We start from the raw sequence: 19,109 nt of genomic DNA on the forward strand, positions 1-19,109 counted from the left end.
GAGCCCTAAGGAGAGCTGGGAGCCCTGAGGAGAGCTGGGAGCCCTGAGGAGAGCTGGGAGCCCTGAGGAGGGCTAGGAGAGCTGGGAGCCCTGAGGAAAGCTGGGAGCCCTGAGGAAAGCTGGAAGCCCTGAGGAGGGCTGGGAGCCCTGAGGAGAGCTGGGAGCCCTGTGGAGAGCTGAGAGCCCTGAGGAGAGCTAGGACCTCTGAGGAGAGTTGGGAGCCCTGAGGAGATCTGGGAGCTCTGAGGAGAGCTGGGAGCTCTGAGGAGAGCTGGGAGCCCTGAGGAGAGCTGGGAGCCCTGAGGAGAGCTGGGAGAGCTGGGAGCTCTGAGGAGAGCTGGGAGCCCTGAGGAGAGCTGGGAGAGCTGGGAGCCCTGAGGAGAGCTGGGAGCCCTGAGGAGAGCTGGGAGCCCTGAGGAGAGCTGGGAGCTCTGAGGAGAGCTAGGAGAGCGGGGAGCTCTGAGGAGAGTTGGGAGCTCTGAGGAGAGTTGGGAGCTCTGAGGAGAGCTGGGAGCCCTGAGGAGAGCTGGAAGCCCTGAGGAGAGCTGGAAGCCCTGAGGAGAGCTGGGAGCCCTGAGGAAAGCTGGGAGCCCTGAGGTAATTTGGAAGCCCTGAGGAGAGCTGGGAGCCCTGAGGAGAGCTGGGAGCTCTGAGCGGAGGAGAGCTAGGAGAGCTGGGAGCTCTGAGGGGAGCTAGGAGAGCTGGGAGCCCTGAGGAGAGCTAGGAGAGCTAGGAGCCCCGAGGAAATTTGGAAGGCCTGAGAAGAGCTGGGAGAGCAGAGGGGAGCTGGGAGAGCTGAGGAGAGCTGGGAGCCCTGAGGAGGGCTGGCTTCCTGCCACACCCAAGACTTGGGCCAAGCCTTTTCTGGCAATAATGGCAGCCGCCAGCGGGGACTTCCTGGGTCCCAAGTCGGGGCGGGCCGGCGCGTCCCCTGGCACCCAGAGGCTGCTACTTCCGGCGGCCAACGGGAAGCGGAGAAAGGAAATGGGGTGGGGGGGGGGAGAGGGAGGAGGGCCACAGCTTGACAGGCCAACTAATAAGAAGAAGAATGGCATTTATTCAGCGCTGGGGAGGATACAAGTTCATTCATTCATTCATTCAATCGTATTTACTGAGCGCTTACTGTGTGCAGAGCACTGGACTGAGCTCTTGGGAAGTACAAGTTGGCAACGTCTAGAGACGGTCCCTACCCAACAGCGGGCTCACAGTCTAGAAGGGGGAGACAGACAACAAGACAAAACATATTAACTAAATAAAATAAATAGAATAAATATGTACAAATAAAATAGAGTAATAAATAAATACAAACATATACACATATACAGGTGCTGTGGGGAGGGGAAGGAGATAAGGCAGGGGGTGGGGGGAGGAAGGGACTGGAGTGGGGAGAAACAGGAGGCTGGGAGGTCGACAAGGAGGCTGATATAGTAATCAAGGTAGGAGAGGAGAAGTGATTGGATGAATGTAGTAGCAGTTTGGATGGAGAGGAAAGCGTGTATTTCAGCGATGCTGTGAAGGTCCAACCAACAGGATTTAGTGATGGACTATGTGAGTAGAATGAGAGAAAGAACTCAAGGATAATGCCAAGGTTACGGGCTCGTGAGGAAGGAAGGATGGAGGTGCTGTCTTTAGTGATGGGAAAGTCAGGGGGAGGACGGGGTTTGGGTGGGAAGATGAGTAGTTCAGTTTCAGACACGTTACGTTTGCGGTGACAGAAGGAAATCTAAGTAGAGATGTCTTGAAGGCAGGAGGAAATGTGAGACTGCAGAGCGGGAGAGAGATCAAGGCTGGAAATGGAGATTTGGGTATCGTTCTCACATCCTGGTCCCGCCACTTGTCTGCTGTGTGAGCTTGGGCAAGTTACGTTGCCCCACGTGGGGCTCACAGTCTTAATCCCCAGTCTTAAAGCACTGTTCTAAGCGCTGGGGAGTTTACAAGTTCCTCTCCCCCTCCTCATCACCCCCGGCCTTACTTCCTTCCTCTCCCCACAGCACCTGTATATATGTCTGTACAGACTTATTACTCTATTCTACTTGTACATATTTACTCTATTTTATTTTGTTAATATGTTCTGTTGTCTGTCTCCCCCTTCTAGACTGTGATCCCGCCGTCGGGTAGGGACCGTCTCTATATGCTGCCAACTTGGACTTCCCAAGTGCTTAGTACAGTGTTCTGCACACAGTAAGCGCTCAATAAATACGACTGAATGAATGAATGAATGCAGGGCTGAGAGAAGACTGTTTCAAAGTAGATTTTCCATATGTGAGGGCATCACCATTTCACTACAAAGGTGAGCAACGTTTCCAAGCACCAGGACGCAGGGGTCGTGAACTCTGAGTAAGCCACAGAAATAATGACCGAAAATGTTCTCGGAATTTCTGGTTACAGCCCCGGGCATGAATCCAGGTAATCCTACCTGGGGACGTGAGCTCCTGTGTTCAAAGGGAGAAGGGAAAAGGAGAGTAATTTTCTGCAGAACAAGTAACAACTGAATCCTCACAAAGCTTTTATGAGGTACATGAAAAATTCTAAATCATTTACTGCACTTTTTCAGCTGGAAAGAATCCTCGTGGTTTACATCACCTACTGATAGAATGATCGATCTGCACTCGATAAGGCTTTTCTCTTCCCCTGCAGAATTACTCATCGACTTCTGCTGGATTTGGTTTCCAGCCAAACTGAGTGGATGAATTATTCCAGTTTGAAAATGTGCAGTTTCCTTCAAAACGTGAAGAATTCTACTGTCTCTCCCTTCACCCCCTTGGGCCTCTGCTGTTCACACACCAGTTACAGCAGTGTGATTTAGAACCTGATAAAATGTTTGATGACTAATTAGGGTTCCCTTTTTTAAAAAATTAAAAGTCAGGACCTTTTTCTGCATATGGATATGTATTCTTTCTCCTTCTGTTTCTTAGGTCTTAATAGTTTAAAACTTTGTCGATGCAGTCATTTTCTGAAGAGATGAAAACTGTCTTTCTTCCTCTGTCAGCCCAGTCACGTTTAAACCTTTCCATAAATGCCATCACTTTGCCTCACAGCATCCGCATATAGATTCTGCTAATCTATAGATCAATGTCCAAATCGATTCTTCAGTGGTCTCATAGATGGTTTTTATATTATTTTGAACCAACACCAATGGTATTTCATCATCATCAATGGCCTTTACCTAGCACTTACTATATACAGAGCACTGCACTAAGCACTTGGGAGAGTACACGCAACAGAATTGCTAGACAGGTTTCCCTGCCCACAGTGATCTTAGAGTCTAGAAGGGGAGCTTAAAGTCTTATCCTCCAACCTAATTTCTAACTTTTTGAAGTACAGAAGCTGTTTTGGGAAAGCACTGCTTGGATGGGACGTCTCCAGTCATCAAAGCTGCCTGGTCTGAGAGACTCTATCCCTTCACCTCTTTAACCCGATCAGCCGTTCTCACAGGCTTCCCGCAACCCTGAACCTGTCTGCCTCATCAGGATCCTCCTGTGTTAGTAATAATAATAATAATAATAATAATAATAATAATAACAATAATAATAACAATAATAATAACAATAATAATAATAATATGAGAGAAGCAGCTAGGCCTAGTGGAAAGAGTCCGGGCCTGGGAGAACCTGGGTTCTAATCCTGGCTGTGCCATATGTCTGCCGTGTGACCTTGGAAAAGTCACTTCACTTCTCTGTGCCTCAGTTACCTCATCTGTAAAATAATAACAATAATGATGATGGCATTTATTAAGTGCTTAGTTTGTGCAAAGCACTGTTCTAAGCACTGGGGAGGTTACAAGGTGATCAGGTTGTCCCACGGGGGGCTCCCAGTCTTAATCCCCATTTTACAGATGAGGGAACTGAGGCCCAGAGAAGTGAAGTGACTTGCCCAAAGTCACACAGCTGACAGTTGGAGGAGCCGGGATTTGAACCCGTGACCTCTGACTCCAAAGCCCGGGCTCTTTCCACTGAGCCATGCAAAATGGGGATTAAGACTGGGAGCCCTATGTGGGACAGAGAATGTGACCAGCCCGATTATCTTGAATCCACCCAGCGCTTAATACAGTGCTTGGCACATTGTAAGCACTTAATACCACAATTATTGTTTTATTACTACGCGACAAGCAAAGTATTAAGCACAGGGGTGAATGCAAGATTAATCAAGACCCACATAGGGCTCACAGACTAAGTAGGAGGGAAAGCAGGTATTGAATCCTCCTTTGGCAGATGAAAGAACTGAGGCACAGAGAAGCGAAATGACTTGCCCACGGTCACAAGGCGGACAAGTGGCAGAGCCGGGATTAAAACCGAGGTCCTCTCGCTGCCCGGCCAGTGCCCTTTTCACTAGGCCACGGGTGGTTCCGGGGATTTTCTGCAAGGTCAGGGAAGGACCTCATTAAAGTCATCACTGTTGGCTTGGGAATGGAAGCAATTTCATGAAGGGGCGCTCCAAAGCGAATGGAACACATCAGAGATGGATTAACGGGACATTGGTGACTCTGAACTTTAGTACCAAAGCAATGGAGCCCCAGGGTCTCCTGAGGGGCAACCTCATTGTTTTCCCTAATCCTTCTATCACTGCGCTCCACCTGTTAGTGCTCAACGTGTGCACGCTTATGCCAAAAATTATTAACAATTATTATTATTGAGTCATTATTATTGTTATTATTATCATTAATAAAGATTTCACGGTCTTGACATGGTGTCATAGTCTCCCAAAGCCCTGGGAATATCAAGAATCCTCAACTATAGCAGCAAGGGATGAAGTGGTGATCTTTGTTAAGTGTTTACTATGTGCCCAGCACTGTACTAAGTGCGGGGGGTAGATGCAAGATAATTGGGACTCACATAGGGCTCACAGTCTAAGTAGGAAGGTGAGCTTGGCACAGTGCTCTGTACACAGTAAGAGCTCAATAAATACAATTGAACTCATGAATGAACCCCCATTTTGCAGATGAGGGAACTGAAGCCAAGAGAAGTGAAGTGACTCGCCCTTGATCGCACACAGCAAGAAAGTGGCGAAGCCGGGCTTAAAACCCGGGGCTGTCGGCGAGAAAAATTCACAAAGCTGAATACTGCCTGGATTCGCTTTTCCAAAATGAAAAATGGACTAACTGCATGAGGAATATATCATTCTATACAATGGTAAAGGTAAAGTGACAGAAAATTCATGCTTTCGAGACATGGATTTTTTCCCCTCCCTTCTGAGAAGCAGCGTGGCTCAATGAAAAGAGCATGGGCTTGGGAGTCAGAGGTCGTGGGTTCTAATCCCGGCTCTGCCACATGTCTGCTGTGTGACCTTGGGCAAGTCACTTCACTTTTCTGAGCCTCGGTTACCTCATCTGTAAAATGGGGATGAAGACTGTGAGCCCCCCGTGGGACAACCTGATCACTTTGTATCCTCCCCAGCGCTTAGAACGCTTAGAACAGTGATTTGCACATAGTAAGCGCTTAACAAATGCAATCATTATTATTATTATTCTGTGTCAACCATCCACCAAGCTTGCTCTCTTCCTCCTACTGAGAGCTCACCTCCTCCAGGAGGCCGTCCCAGATTGAGCCCCCTCCTTCCTCTCCCCCTCCTCCTGGCCTTACCTCCTTCCCCTCCCCACAGCACCTGTATATATGTTTGTACGGATTTATTACTCTATTTTATTTGTACATATTTATTCTATTTATTTTATTTTGTTAATATGTTTTGTTTTGTTCTCTGTCTCCCCCTTCTAGACTGTGAGCCCACTGTTGGGTAGGGTCCCATCTCTATATGGTGCCAACCTGTGCTTCCCAAGCGCTTAGTACAGTGCTGTGCACACAGTAAGCGCTCAACAAATACGATTGAAAGAATGAATGAACCATGCACTTGGATATGCATCCTTTATTCACTCCTCCCTCAACACCACAGCACTTCTGCACATATCTCTAATGTATTTATTTATATCGATGACTGCCTTCCCCTCCAGAATGTAAACTCGTTGTGGGGAGGCAACACGTCTACCAACTCTGTTATATTTGTGCCCTCCCAAGTGCTTAGTACCACACAAAGAAAGTGCTCAATAAATAAATACTACTGAGTGATTTCCAGAGAGAACAAACCTGCACCTACGGATTCAGAGACAGGAAAGCCACACAGGGCACTTGTCTGGCTGCAAGATTCCCAAGCTCGGAACGTGTAAACTGCGATCGTGTCTGGGCTTCAGTTTCCTCGCCTAACTGGAGATTAAATACCTGTTCTCTCTCCCTCTTAGACTGTGAGTCTGACCTAATTATCTTGCATCTCCCCCAGCATCAAATGCCCCCAGTGCTCATCAAAATGCTCACGATAATGGTAGAGTTTTTCATCAGCCCTTACCCCGGGCCAAGCCCTGTGCTAAGTGCAAGCATAAATACAATTCCTTAGGCACAGACAGTCCCTATCCAACATGGAGAAGCAGCGTGGCTAAGTGGAAAGAGCCCGGGCTTTGGAGTCAGTGGTCATGGGTTCAAATTCTGGTTCCGCCAGTTTATTTTTAATGGCATTTATTAAGTGCTTACTATGTGCAAAGCACTGTTCTAATAATAATAATAATAATAATAATGGCATTTATTAAGTGCTTACTATGTGCAAAGCAATGTTCTAAGCGCTGGGGAGGTTACAAGGTGATCAGGTTGTCCCACGGGGGGCTTAAAGTCTTAATCCCCATTTTACAGATGAGGTAACTGAGGCCCAGAGAAGTGAAGTGACTTGCCCAAAGTCACACAGCTGACAATTGGTGGAGCTGGGATTTGAACCCATGACCTCTGACTCCAAAGCCCACACTCGTTCCATTGAGCCACGCGCCAGTTGTCAGCTGTGTGACTTTGGGCAAGTCACTTCACTTCTCTGGGCCCCAGTTACCTAATCTGTAAAATGGGGATTGACTGTGAGCCCCCAGTGGGACAACCTGATCACCTTGTAACCTCCCCAGCGCTTAGAACAGTGCTTTCCTCTATTTATTTATTTTACTTGTACATATCTATTTATTTTATTTTGTTAATATGTTTTATTTTGTTCTCTGTCTCCCCCTTCTAGACTGTGAGCCCACTGTTGGGTAGGGACCATCTCAAGATGTTGCCAGCATGTACTTCCCAAGTGCTTAGTACAGTGCTCTGCACACAGTAAGCGCTCAATAAATACGATTGATTGATTGATTTGCACATAGTAAGCGCTTAATAAATGCCATCACTATTATTATTATTATTATTATTATTATTATTAATTGCACTAGAGTGAGGCGAAAGCAGTATTGCCTAACGGACAGACTACAGGATTGCGAGTCAGAAGAATCTGGGTTCTAATCCTGGCTCCTCCACTTGTCTGTTTTGAGGCTCTGGGTAAATCACACTCACCTGAGGCCTTTCCACAAAGCCACACTGGTTTCTTAGACTTCGGTCCTACTTTCTGCTGATTGCCCAGACCTAAGTAGGCTGCATACTCATTCATTCATTCATTCAATCGTATTTATTGAGCGTTTACTGTGTGCAGAGCACTGTACTAAGCGCTGGGCAGTGAGGGCCCAGCTGGGAGGGCTGTCGGTCTAGTTCCAAGCCCATTCTTCCCTGGCCCTGAGTAATGATCCAGCACTCCAGGGAGGAACGTCCCTTCTTCAGAATCACCCCGCAGCCAACTCCCTTCATCCCCAAATTATACAGCATGTCAGATCGGACCCATTCCTTGGTTAACCACAGTTGGAAGTTGGCTCAGAAATGACCAGTTTGGGTTTTGCGTCTATAGTTTCTAGCATCCGGGGCTCCGGGCCATTAAGGGAAAAGACGGGCACTTGAGGGCCAGAAGGCCTCCATCCCCACAATCTGACCCGATTTTTCACAATAAGGACACCTAAAGAATATGTCGGCGATGGCCTAGCCTATAACAATTCATAATTGTGGTATTTGTTAAGCGCTTACTATGTGCCAGACCCTGTACTAAGCGGTGGGGTGGATTCAAGCAAATCGGGTTGGGCACAGTCCCCGTCCCACGTGGAGCTCTCCCAGTCTCAATCCCCATTTTACAGGTGAGTTAACTGAGGCCCAGAGAAGTGAAGCGAGTTGCCTAAGGTCACACAGCAGACACTTGGCAGAGCTGGGATTAGAACCCGTGATCTTCTGATCCCCAGACCTTTGCTCTTTCCACTATGTCATGCTGCTTTCCCAGATATTATTCACCTAGTCCTTCAGTGAATAAGATTTTTCATCGAGATGTAGAAAGACTGTGGAGAAAAGTCATACCGTAACTCTTATTCTGGTTATGTTTTCAAACATTAAACATGGTGACAGCCAGTGGAGTGCATCTCACAGAGGCGATCTACTAGATCTCACAGTCTGGGAGTCCCATGTGGGACAGGGACTGTACAGAACCTAATTAATTTGTACCTACCCCAGGGCTTAGCACATAGGAAGCACTTAATAAATACCATTATTAGTAGTAGTAAATCTACTGAAATCTCCCAAGCACTGAGTATGGTGCTTAAGGTGCCCCAAAAATACTACTATTCAATAGACCGATCTCTCCTCCACAATAAAATGCCAGCTCAGGGCCGTCACGCTGAGAATGGAAGGGCGAGCTCCGGAGGTGCCGGCCCGAAAAAGAGGTTCCCTCCCAAACGCCTCCGCGGTACGTACTTGCTCTGTTTCTCCATGCTCGCCACCCTCAGGGTTTCCCATCTGGAATTCAGGAGGTTCATCTGCTCTTGGATTTCACTTTCCTCCTCTTCCGAGAGCTTCCCGGCCGCGAGGAGTCGGCTTCCCACTTGTAAGACGTGGCCGACCCGTCCCTGGCGGGCTGTTAAATCCATCATGTAGCCCTGCCACAGAGAAGGAAGAGACGTTGGCCAAGACTACTGGAAACACCAACAGCGTCGGCTCGAAACACACCGAGAGGTGAGGATCCCTATAAATACGTCGAATCCATCACAATCCTCCATCCTTCACGTTCCCTGAAGAACAGTCGCAGCAGCAGGAAGCGAGCCCTGAGCAGAGCTAAGTCTCGATCTCTCCTTTTCCATCAAACTCGGGCCCATCGAGACTTCCCAAGGATGACGAGACATCAGGAACGTGAAGCTTTCACTGCAGCAGCGGGGGCTGTGGGACTCTGAGCCACGAGGAGACCAAAACTCCTGTTTCCCCTTTAGTTCGGATCAATGTCCCTGCCTCCTGTATTTCTCTGTTTTTGTTGTCCCATCTTTCCTCAGCTGCCTGACGCCATCCTCCTCTCCCGACTTCCATTTTAGATTATGAGCCCCTTGGAGGGCCAGGGACCGTGATTAATTCTCTGCAAAAGTTTTTTTTAATGGTATTTAAACGCTTACTATGTGTCAAACACTGTTTTAAACATTAGGTCCGCCACAGTCCTACATGGGGCTCACGGTCTAAGCAGGCGGGAGAACAGTTATTAAATCCCTGTTTTACAGTTGAGGAAACTCAAGCACAGAGAAATGAAGTAACTTTCCCAAGGTCACACAAGCAAAACAATGGCAGAGCCGGGATTAGAAGCCTGGTCTTCTTGACTCCCAGGAATGGGCTTTTCCCAGCAGGCCACACCGCTACTCCTTGGCAGACAGGTGGCTACTTATAATAATAATAATAATTATGGCATTTGTTAAGCGCTTACTATGTGCCAGGCACCGTACTAAGCGCTGGGGTGGATATAAGCAAATTGGGTTGGACAAAGTCCCTTTCCCACGTGGGGCTCTCAGTCTCAATCCCCGTTTGATGGATGAGAAGTGAAGTGACTGGCCCAAGGTCACACAGCAGACAGGTGGCGGCGCCGGGATCAGAACCCGTGACCTTTTGAATCCCAGGACGGCGCTCCTGAACGAGGCTGTAATTTGCGTAATCTGCATTTGCGGTTCCCTCTTCCCCCTGCCGCAGTTTACCTCATGCGTGTGGAACTGTTCCTTTACTTCCTCGACGTCAGCAGAGATCTCTCCCTGTGCCTGCAGGGCGTCTTCCGCGGAGAGGAGCCAGGTGAGCACTTCCTCCAGCGCCGTCTGGTAGCCGTCCAGGTCCGCCTCCGCCGGGGAACCACCGACGGACTCCTCGCCGGGCCTGCCCAACTGCTGTGTGGGTGAGAGAGTCGTCAGGTGCGTGAATTAGGGCCTTCCTCACATCTGTCTCCCACTTTCAGAGAAGCAGCGTGGCTCAGTGGAAGGAGCCGGGGCTTTGGAGTCAGACTTCATGGGTTCAAATCAAGTCACTTCACTTCTCTGTGCCCCAGTTCCCTCTTCTGTAAAATGGGGATTAAGACTGTGAGCCCCCCGTGGGACAACCTGATCACCTTGTAACCTTCCCAGTGCTTAGAACAGTGCTTTGCACATAGTAAGAGCTTAATAAATGCCATTATCATTATTATTATTTCAGGGACCCACTTCCCTTCCCTCCCAGCCCCGCTGTGCCATGGGAGCGCATGCTCTGAACAAAACTTGAGGTCCCTCCTCTCTGCATCACCCTGACTTGCTCGCTTTATTCATCCTCCCTCCTAGCCCCACTGTGCTTACATCCTTATTTATATGTGAAAAAATATATAATCTAGTTATTATAAATAAATTTAAATCACTTATTTATATTCATGTCTGCCTCCCCCTCTAGACCGTAAGCTTGTTGTGGGCAGGAAATGTAGTTGTTTATCATCGCACTGCGCTCCCCCAAGCACTCTGCACACAGTAAGCTCTCGGTAAACAATAATATATAATAATGGCATTTATTAAGCACTTACTATGTGCAAAGCACCATTCTAAGCACTGGGGAGGTTACAAGGTGATCAGGTTGTCCCACGGGGGGCTCCCAGTCTTCACCCCTATTTTACAGATGATGTAACTGGGGCACAGAGAAGTCACACAGCTGACAATTGGTGGAGCCGGGATTTGAACTCATGACCTCTGACTCCAAAGCCCGGGCTCTTTCCACTGAGCCACGCTGCTTCTCTTAGTGCTGAGTACGGAGCTTGACACAGTCGGTACTTAAGAAACGTCATTGTCCTTGCTATTGTGATCATTTTTAGTAGTAGCCTTAATAATAATAATAATGATAATTGGGGCATTTTTTTATTGCTCTTTCCACTGAGCCACGCTGCTTCTCCGACTGAATGAATGAATAAATGGTAAATGGTAATGGTAAATTCATTCACTCATTCATTCAGTCGTATTTATTGAGTGCTTACTGTGTGCAGAGCACTGTACTAAGCGCTTGGGAAGTACAAGTTGGCAACATATAGAGACGGTCCCTACCCAATAGTGGGCTAACAGTCTAGAAGGGGGAGACAGAGAACAAAACAAAACATATTAACAAAATTAAATAAATGGAATAAATATGTACAAATAAAATAGAGTAATAAATACATGCAAACATATATACATATATACAGGTAAATGTGACTGACTGAATGAATAAATGGCACCGCTGTTATTACTGCTGGCTCAGTGCCCAAAAAGAAGTCAGAATTCAGCTGAAATCCAGAAAAAAATTTTCATTTCCGCTACAGTGATTCTAGATTAATATAAAGGAAATGGGATGCCGCCACGATTAGGTTGGCAATCCGAGGGCACCGGGCCAAGGCTACGCGGGCACAGCTGCCAATTTTTCTCCTGTGAGTGAGGGGTCCGAACAGAGAGGGACTTCAGTGAGGGGGACATTCGGGATGGAGTGCGACGAGGGAAGGTCTCGGAGCCCCACTGGGCCAGAAAGTCACCATGCTAGGGTTTCTCTGCCCTGCTGGGAAATTTTCAAGATTCCCTTCCCCTAAGAGCTTCATTCTTTCGTTCAATCGTATTTATTGAGCGCTTACTGTGTGCAGAGCACTGTACTAAGCACTTGGGAAGTACAAGTCGGCAACATATAGAGATGGTCCCTACCCAACAGCAGGCTCACAGTCTAGAAGGGGGAGACAGACAACAAAACAAATTAACAAAATAAAATAAATAAAATAAATAGGTACAAATAAAATGAATAGAGTAATAAATACATACATACATATATATATATATATATATATATATATATATGATATATATATATATGAGATATATATATATATATATATATCATATCATATATATATGTATATATATATATATACATATGTACAGGTTGGCACCAAAGCCTGCAGGTGGACTTCAGATAAAACATTTTAAATAAAGAATGTAGTAGGAACTGAACTGTTCCAGCAGATATTCAAACAGCATGCAAAAACCACCTGCAAACAGCTGCCTTGACCAGGACAAACAGCAGGTAATAATAATAATAATGATAGCATTTATTAAGCGCTTCCTATGTGCAAAGCGCTGTTCTAAGCGCTGGGGAGGTTACAAGGTGACCCCATGGGGGAGCTCACAGTCTTCATCCCCATTTTACAGATGAGGGAACTGAGGCACGGAGAAGCTAAGTGACTTGCCCAAAGTCACACAGCAGACAAGTGGTGGAGCCGGGATTAGAACCCACAATCTCTGATTCCCAAGCCTGGGCTCTCTCCCCTAAGCCATGCTGCAAAGTCAGCACTTAACAAATTACCTTGTCTTATGCCTACGAGTCATTCATTCGTTCATTCAATCGTATTTATTGAGTGCTTACTGTGTGCAGAACACTGTACTAAGCGCTTGGGAAGTACAAGTTGCAGTCATCTCTGACCCACAGCAACGCATCTCACCCAGAACACCCCCCCACCATCATTCATTCATTCATTCAATCGTATTTATTGAGCGCTTACTGTGTGCAGAGCACTGTACTAAGTGCTTGGGAAGTACAAGTTGGCAACATATTAACCATCGCTCTGGTAGTGGATCCAGAGAGTTTTCTTGGTAAAAATCTGGAAGTGGTTTACCAATGTCCCTTCCATGCCGTCAACTCGAGTCTCTGCCCTCGAATCTCTCCCGGGCCGCTGTTGTTCGGCACGGGTGTGTTTTGACTTGTAGCGGATTGCCTTCCACTCCCTAGCCACTGGCCAAGCTCAGAGAGTCTGCTGGACTCTCCCTCCCATAGTCGAGACTGGTAGAGTCCTGGACACTCTCCAGGTGAGACCCTGAGAGGGGACTTAAAATACCATAAAAAAGAGGGGTTGCTCTCATCCAATAAAGAGCCCAGAAGTCTGATTAGAAACAATAAAGGGTAAGGAAGTTACACATGTGCCTAGGCACAGGTTGCGTCCATGGTGCATCAATTTGGCAAAAACCCCTACAGGCATATGCATGGAGAGGGTTATCCTTTGACTTTCAGGCTCTGGGCAAGTCTTTTAACCTATCGCAATTTTCCCAGATCCTTAAGTGAAAGAGCACAGGTCCACTCAGAAGTCACGAAACACCGGCTCTGCTACTCTTCTGCTCTGCGACCTTGCGAATCACTTAATCTCTCCGGGCCTCAGTTTTCTCTCTGTCAACTGGGGATGAGAACCCCTGACTCTCTCTGACTCAAACACTTCCATGGGAAGTGCTAGTCCCAAAGGAACACAACTGATGAGAATGATTTGTACCTACCCCAATGCTTAGTAATAATAATAATAATAATAATGGCATTTATTAAGTGCTTACTATGTGCAAAGCACTGTTCTAAGCACTGGGGAGGATACAAGCTGATCAGATTGTCCCGTGTGAGGCTCACAGTCTGAATCCCCATTTTACAGATGAGGAAACTGAGGCCCGGAGAAGTGAAGTGACTTGCCCAAGGTCACACAGCTGACAAGTGGAGGAGCTGCGACTTGAACCCATGACCTCTGACTCCAAAGCTCGGGCTCTTGCTTCTGGCACCTAGTGAGCTCTTCATAAATACCATCAGTGTATCATCTTATCTTTCCTACCTCTAGGATCATTTTTGAGGCTAAAATAAAATAATATGTATGTTTGGAAATCTTAGGAATAAAGATCTTACATTGTTACATCAGGTCATTATCAGTAGTCGCAAAAATTATAGGTCAACGCCTAGGTTTTGTTTGTTTTTAATGGTATTTGTTAAGCGCTTACTATATATGTCAGGCACTGACATATATAAATACCATCAGTGTATCATCTTATCTTTCCTACCTCTAGGATCTTTTTTGAGGCTAAAATAAAATAATATGTATGTTTGGAAATCTTAGGAATAAAGATCTTACATTGTTACATCAGGTCATTATCAGTAGTTGCAATAATTATAGGCCAATGCCTCAGGCACTGACATATATAAATAACATCAGTGTATCATCTTATCTTTCCTACCTCTAGGATTTTTTGGAGGCTAAAATAAAATAATATGTATGTTTGGAAACCTTAGGAATAAAGATCTTACATTGTTACATCAGGTCATTATCAGTAGTTGCAATAATTATAGGCCAACGCCTAGGTTTTGTTGCTTTTTTTAAATGGTATTTGTTAAGTGCTTACTATACGTCAGGCACTGAACTAAGCGCTGGGACAGATACAAGCAAATCAGGCTGGACACGGTCCAAACCCCACACGGGGCTGACAATCTTAATGTCCATTTAACAGGTAAGGTAACTGAGGCTCAGAGAAATGAAGTGACTTGTCCAAGGTCACACAGCTGACTAGTGACAGAGTCAGTATTAGAACCCAGGTGAACTGTGTCCCTCTATCCCCAAACCTCCCCTCCCTCCACCCCCACCGAAGTATGGTGTGCATTTCCCTCTTGCCCCCTCCCCCTAAACTGCACATAAATTTGCATTTTATAAGACCCTTACTGGATATTTTTTCACACCACTGAGGCCACCTCACTGGATATTTTCACACAACACCGCTTCCTGTTCAGACACGAGAACCAGGGCCAAAGACCATCATTTCTGCGCAACTACCATCTCCGGAGAAGCTCATTTTCCTTTTAATGATTTAAACCTCCGGCTTGAGCCGCTAATAATCGATATGAGTGGGAACTGAGGAGCCCGGCTAATTCCTCGGGGTTCAACTACGCTCTACAAATAAAGTGAAAGTGTGAAAATTTATGAAGTCTTTATGGCCCAAAATGTCACCTTTGACAATGATCTCGATACTTGACGTCTTTCAGTCACGGTTAGATGTGTGATACGGGGTGCTGAACTGACATTATTTCCGTCCGTTGCGAGACGTGAATTTTCGAGTGAAAAGATGAAGCAGGCGGTGTGGCCTGTGGGGAAGAGCATCGATCGGGAGCCCCAGCTCTGCCACTTGCTTGCTGTGTGATCTCGGGAAAGTTATTTGACTTCTCTGGGTCTCAGTTTCATCATCTGTACAATGGCAACTGTTCTCTCTCCCATTTATAGACTGTGAACCTGTGTGGGACAAGGATTGTTTCTGACCTATCTTATCTATCCCAATGCTCTGTGCAGCGCTAGGCACAAAATAATCACTTAAATACCACAGTTAGTATGATCATGCGTTTGGCGAAAAGAAACAGGATTTCTGTTCCGTCGACTGGGACAAAAATAAAGCAGAAGGTAGGAGTTATCTGTGATTTTGAATCACCGGTAACACTTCACAGAATCTATGATCTCCACTCCAGTGAACTGAACAAAATCCCACTTTGCCGATATTTCCTTTGGGGCTCAAGAATGAGACAGAGTGGAAGCCTAGCCAGAGCGCTTAGTCATTTCAGAGTTTCCCAAAATGGAAATGCTCCAAATATAGCTGAACCGCAATATAGCTACCATACCATTTCTGGGAAAATGGAATCAATTTCTAATGGTATTGTCTTCAGCACAAATCAACCATTTTGAGTTGTAATAGGATGGCTACTTGAAAATGCAGAACTTTCCACGTACAATGCAGAAGGGGCACTGGAAACAATCTGAAGCGTATCTGCCATCTTGTGAGGAGAAATGGTAAATATAGCCTATTTGTTTTAAAATTTTATGTGGTTGGAAACAATTACATCAGCAGTTCTTTATTATGGTACCTATTAAGCACTTACTATGTGTCAAACACCATTCTAAGTGCAGGGGTTAGGTACAGGTTAATTAGGTCAGACATAGTTCCCGTTGTCCCGCACGGGGCTCACAGTCGAAGTAGGAGGGAGAACAGGCATTTTAATCCCCATTTTACAGCTGAGGAAAGTGAGGTACAGAGAAGTGACTTCCCCCCGGTCACACAGAAAGCGATTGGCAGAGCCCGGATTAGAACCCAGATCCTTTGGCTCCCAGGCCTGTGCTCTTTCCACTGGGCCATACTGATGCTCAGTCCTTGTGATCAAAAACAAAAATGCTTTCTACTGTTTTCAGGTCGCTATCGCCCAAGGCGCACTGCCGTCTTTACTGTCTCCTCAAGACTCCTGCGACTGAGAATGTGAAGTGAGGGAGTCATAACTTCCTTTCCCAGGAGCTCCATCCCTTCAAGATAGACGCTAACAACCAATCTGAGGTGACTTCGTGCCCTCACAAGCTAATGAACCTTGGCAACACTTTGGGCGTCACCCTTCACCCGTGGCCTCTTAAAGTAGGAGAACGGGGTAGGATGGGAGTGTTGGGCGAGGGATAGATCCCAAACGGGCACCGGACAAGCAAACTGGATTCAACACAGTCCCACCCGGGGCTCACAGTCTTGATCTCCATTTTACAGATGAGGTAACTGAGGCACAGAGAAGTGAAGTGACTTGTCCAAGGTCACAGGGCAGACAAGTAGCAGAGCCAGGATTTAGAACCCACGACCTTCTGATTCCCTAGGCCATGCTCTATCTTCTACACCCTACTGCTTCTCAGAGCTTAGTATATGTTAAGTACTATTCTAAGGGCTGGGGTAATAATAATAATGATGGCATTTAATAACCACTTACTATTCATTCATTCATTCAATCATATTTATTGAGTGCTTACTGTGTGCAGAGCACAGTAGTAAGCGCTTGGGAAGTACAAGCTGGCAACTTATGTGCAAAGCACTCTTCTAAGCGCTGGAGAGGTTACAAAGTGATCAGGTTGTCCCACGGGGGGCTCACAGTCAATCCCCATTTTACAGATGAGGTCACTGAGGCACAGAGAAGTTAAGTGACTTGCCCAAAGTCACATAGCTGACAACTGGCAGTGCTGGGATTTGAACCCCTGACCTCTGACTCCAAAGCCCGGGCTCTTTCCACTGAGCCACACTGGGGTAGATATGATCTAATCGGTCCCTGTCTCACTTGGGGTTCACAGTCTTATTTCCCATTTTACAGACGAGGGAACTGAGGCACGGAGAAGTGAAGTGGCTTGGTCAGGGTCATACAGCAGAGCAAATGAGTGGAGGAGCTATGATTATAACCCACTCCCTTCTGATTCCCAGGCCTGTGCTCTATCCACTAGGCCGCCCTGCTTCCTGTCTGCTGATTCCCTTGTTACACTCTTGAGTCCAGGAGAGAATACAATGACCCGAAAACCCCCCTGGGGCGACTCAAACTGCCCGCTCCATCCCCGACAGCCCTCCTCCTTCCAAGACATCGCCGCCAGGGACATGCCCGCCGGGTTGGTTGGGAAGACTGATGCATAACGTTCTCCTTTATAATAACAATAATGATGGCATTTGTTAAGCGCTTACTACGTGCACAGCACTGCTCTAAGCGCTGGGGGGGGATACAAGGTGATCAGGTTGTCCTGCATGGGGCTTACAGTTACCATCCCCATTTTACAGATGAGGTAACTGAGGCTCCGAGAAGTTAAGTGACTCGCCCAAGGTTACATAGCAGACACGTGGTGGAGCCGGGATTCAAACCCATGACCTCTGACTGCAAAGCCCCTTCTAGACTGTGAGCCCACTGCTGGGTAGGGACCGTCTCTATATGTTGCCAACTTGTACTTCCCAAGCGCTTAGTACAGTGCTCTGCACACAGTAAGCGCTCAATAAATACGATTGAGTGAATGAATGAATGAAAGCCCATGCTCTTTCCACTGAGCCACGCTGCTGCTCCCTTGAATTCAGCCATTTTGCCGCGGTGCACTGAGTCGTCACTGAGCTGGAAGAGCTCCGACAACGTGAATGGCAGTTTGGCTCGTCCAAACAACACAGTCCATTTACTAGGGGACTTTCAGGAAAAATGCGGCTAAGTAGCTTGTTCTCCTAAAGAGCCATTAATCACTGCTGAAGCCTCTGTGCCACCTACGTTGGCGAAGACGCCGCGGGAACTCGGCTCTGCGGTCGGGCGGCCCCCGTCCACAGCCTCCTCTCCCTCTCGGCCTCTTCTCTCTCCATGACCAAGGGTGAGATTTCCCACCAACTGCCTCCCTCAGGGAACTGGATTTCCCGCTGCTGCTTCAACCATCTCAGCAATAATGATAATAATAATAATAATAATAATAATGGCATTTATTAAGCGCTTACTATGTGCAAAGCACTGTTCTAAGCGCTGGGGAGTTAACAAGGTGATCAGGTTGTCCCATGGGGGGCTCACAGTCTTAATCCCCATTTTACAGATGAGGGAACTGAGGCCCAGAGAAGTGAAGTGGCTTGCCCAAAGTCACACAGCTGACAATTGGCAGAGCCGGGATTTGAACCCATGAACTCTGACTCCAAAGCCCGTGCTCTTTCCAGTGAGCCACGCTTTAAGCTCGTTGTGGACGGGAACATGCCTGTAATGATGTAATCTCCCAAGCGCTTAGTACAGTACCCTCATCACAGTAATAATAATAATAATGATGGCATTTATTAAGCGCTTACTATGTGCAAAGCACTGTTCTAAGCGCTGGGGAGATTACAAGGTGATCAGGTTGTCCCACGAGGGGCTCACAGACTTAATCCCCATTATACAGATGAGGGAACTGAGGCACAGAGAAGTTAAGTGACTTGGCCAAAGTCACTCGGCTGACAATTGGTGGAGCCGGGGTTTGAACCCGTGACCTTTGACTCCAAAGCCTGGGCTCTTTCCACTGGGCCACGCTGCTTCTCTAATTAAGCACAGTAAGCACTCAATAAGTACGACTGACTGAACGGAGGTCTTGGTTTCCTCCTTTAACAAGATTTTAAAATCATTTTGGTGCAGAATTTTGCTATTCCACTACGGTTGCCTTCTTCAAATAAAACTGGCTCATGGCAGAGGACCTGAATTCTAATCCCAGCTCAAACTCCTCCCTGCTGTGTGACTTCGGGCAAGTCACTTACTTCTCTGTGCCTCTGTTTCTTCATCAGTTAAATGGGGATTCAATAACTTCTCACCAACTTATTTAGACTGTGAGCCCAACAGGGAATGTGTCCATCCTGA

The 19,109-nt window shown here is 46.9% G+C and overlaps 1 protein-coding gene across 1 annotated transcript in view; it reads right to left on the minus strand.

Annotated features, from left to right (window-relative positions):
- The window catches only part of DMD (dystrophin), a 553,630-nt gene that overhangs the window by 472,268 nt on the left and 62,253 nt on the right, over nucleotides 1–19,109 (minus strand). The window contains exons 8-9 of the mRNA XM_038757068.1: nucleotides 9,875–10,057; nucleotides 8,622–8,803 (exon numbers count right to left, since the gene is read on the minus strand). Of these exons, the coding sequence (XP_038612996.1) occupies nucleotides 8,622–8,803; nucleotides 9,875–10,057 (365 nt within the window). The remainder of the gene's footprint in view (nucleotides 1–8,621; nucleotides 8,804–9,874; nucleotides 10,058–19,109) is intronic.

This window comes from Tachyglossus aculeatus, chromosome 15 (assembly GCF_015852505.1).
Source record: "Tachyglossus aculeatus isolate mTacAcu1 chromosome 15, mTacAcu1.pri, whole genome shotgun sequence".
In the NCBI taxonomy this organism is placed as follows: domain Eukaryota; kingdom Metazoa; phylum Chordata; class Mammalia; order Monotremata; family Tachyglossidae; genus Tachyglossus; species Tachyglossus aculeatus.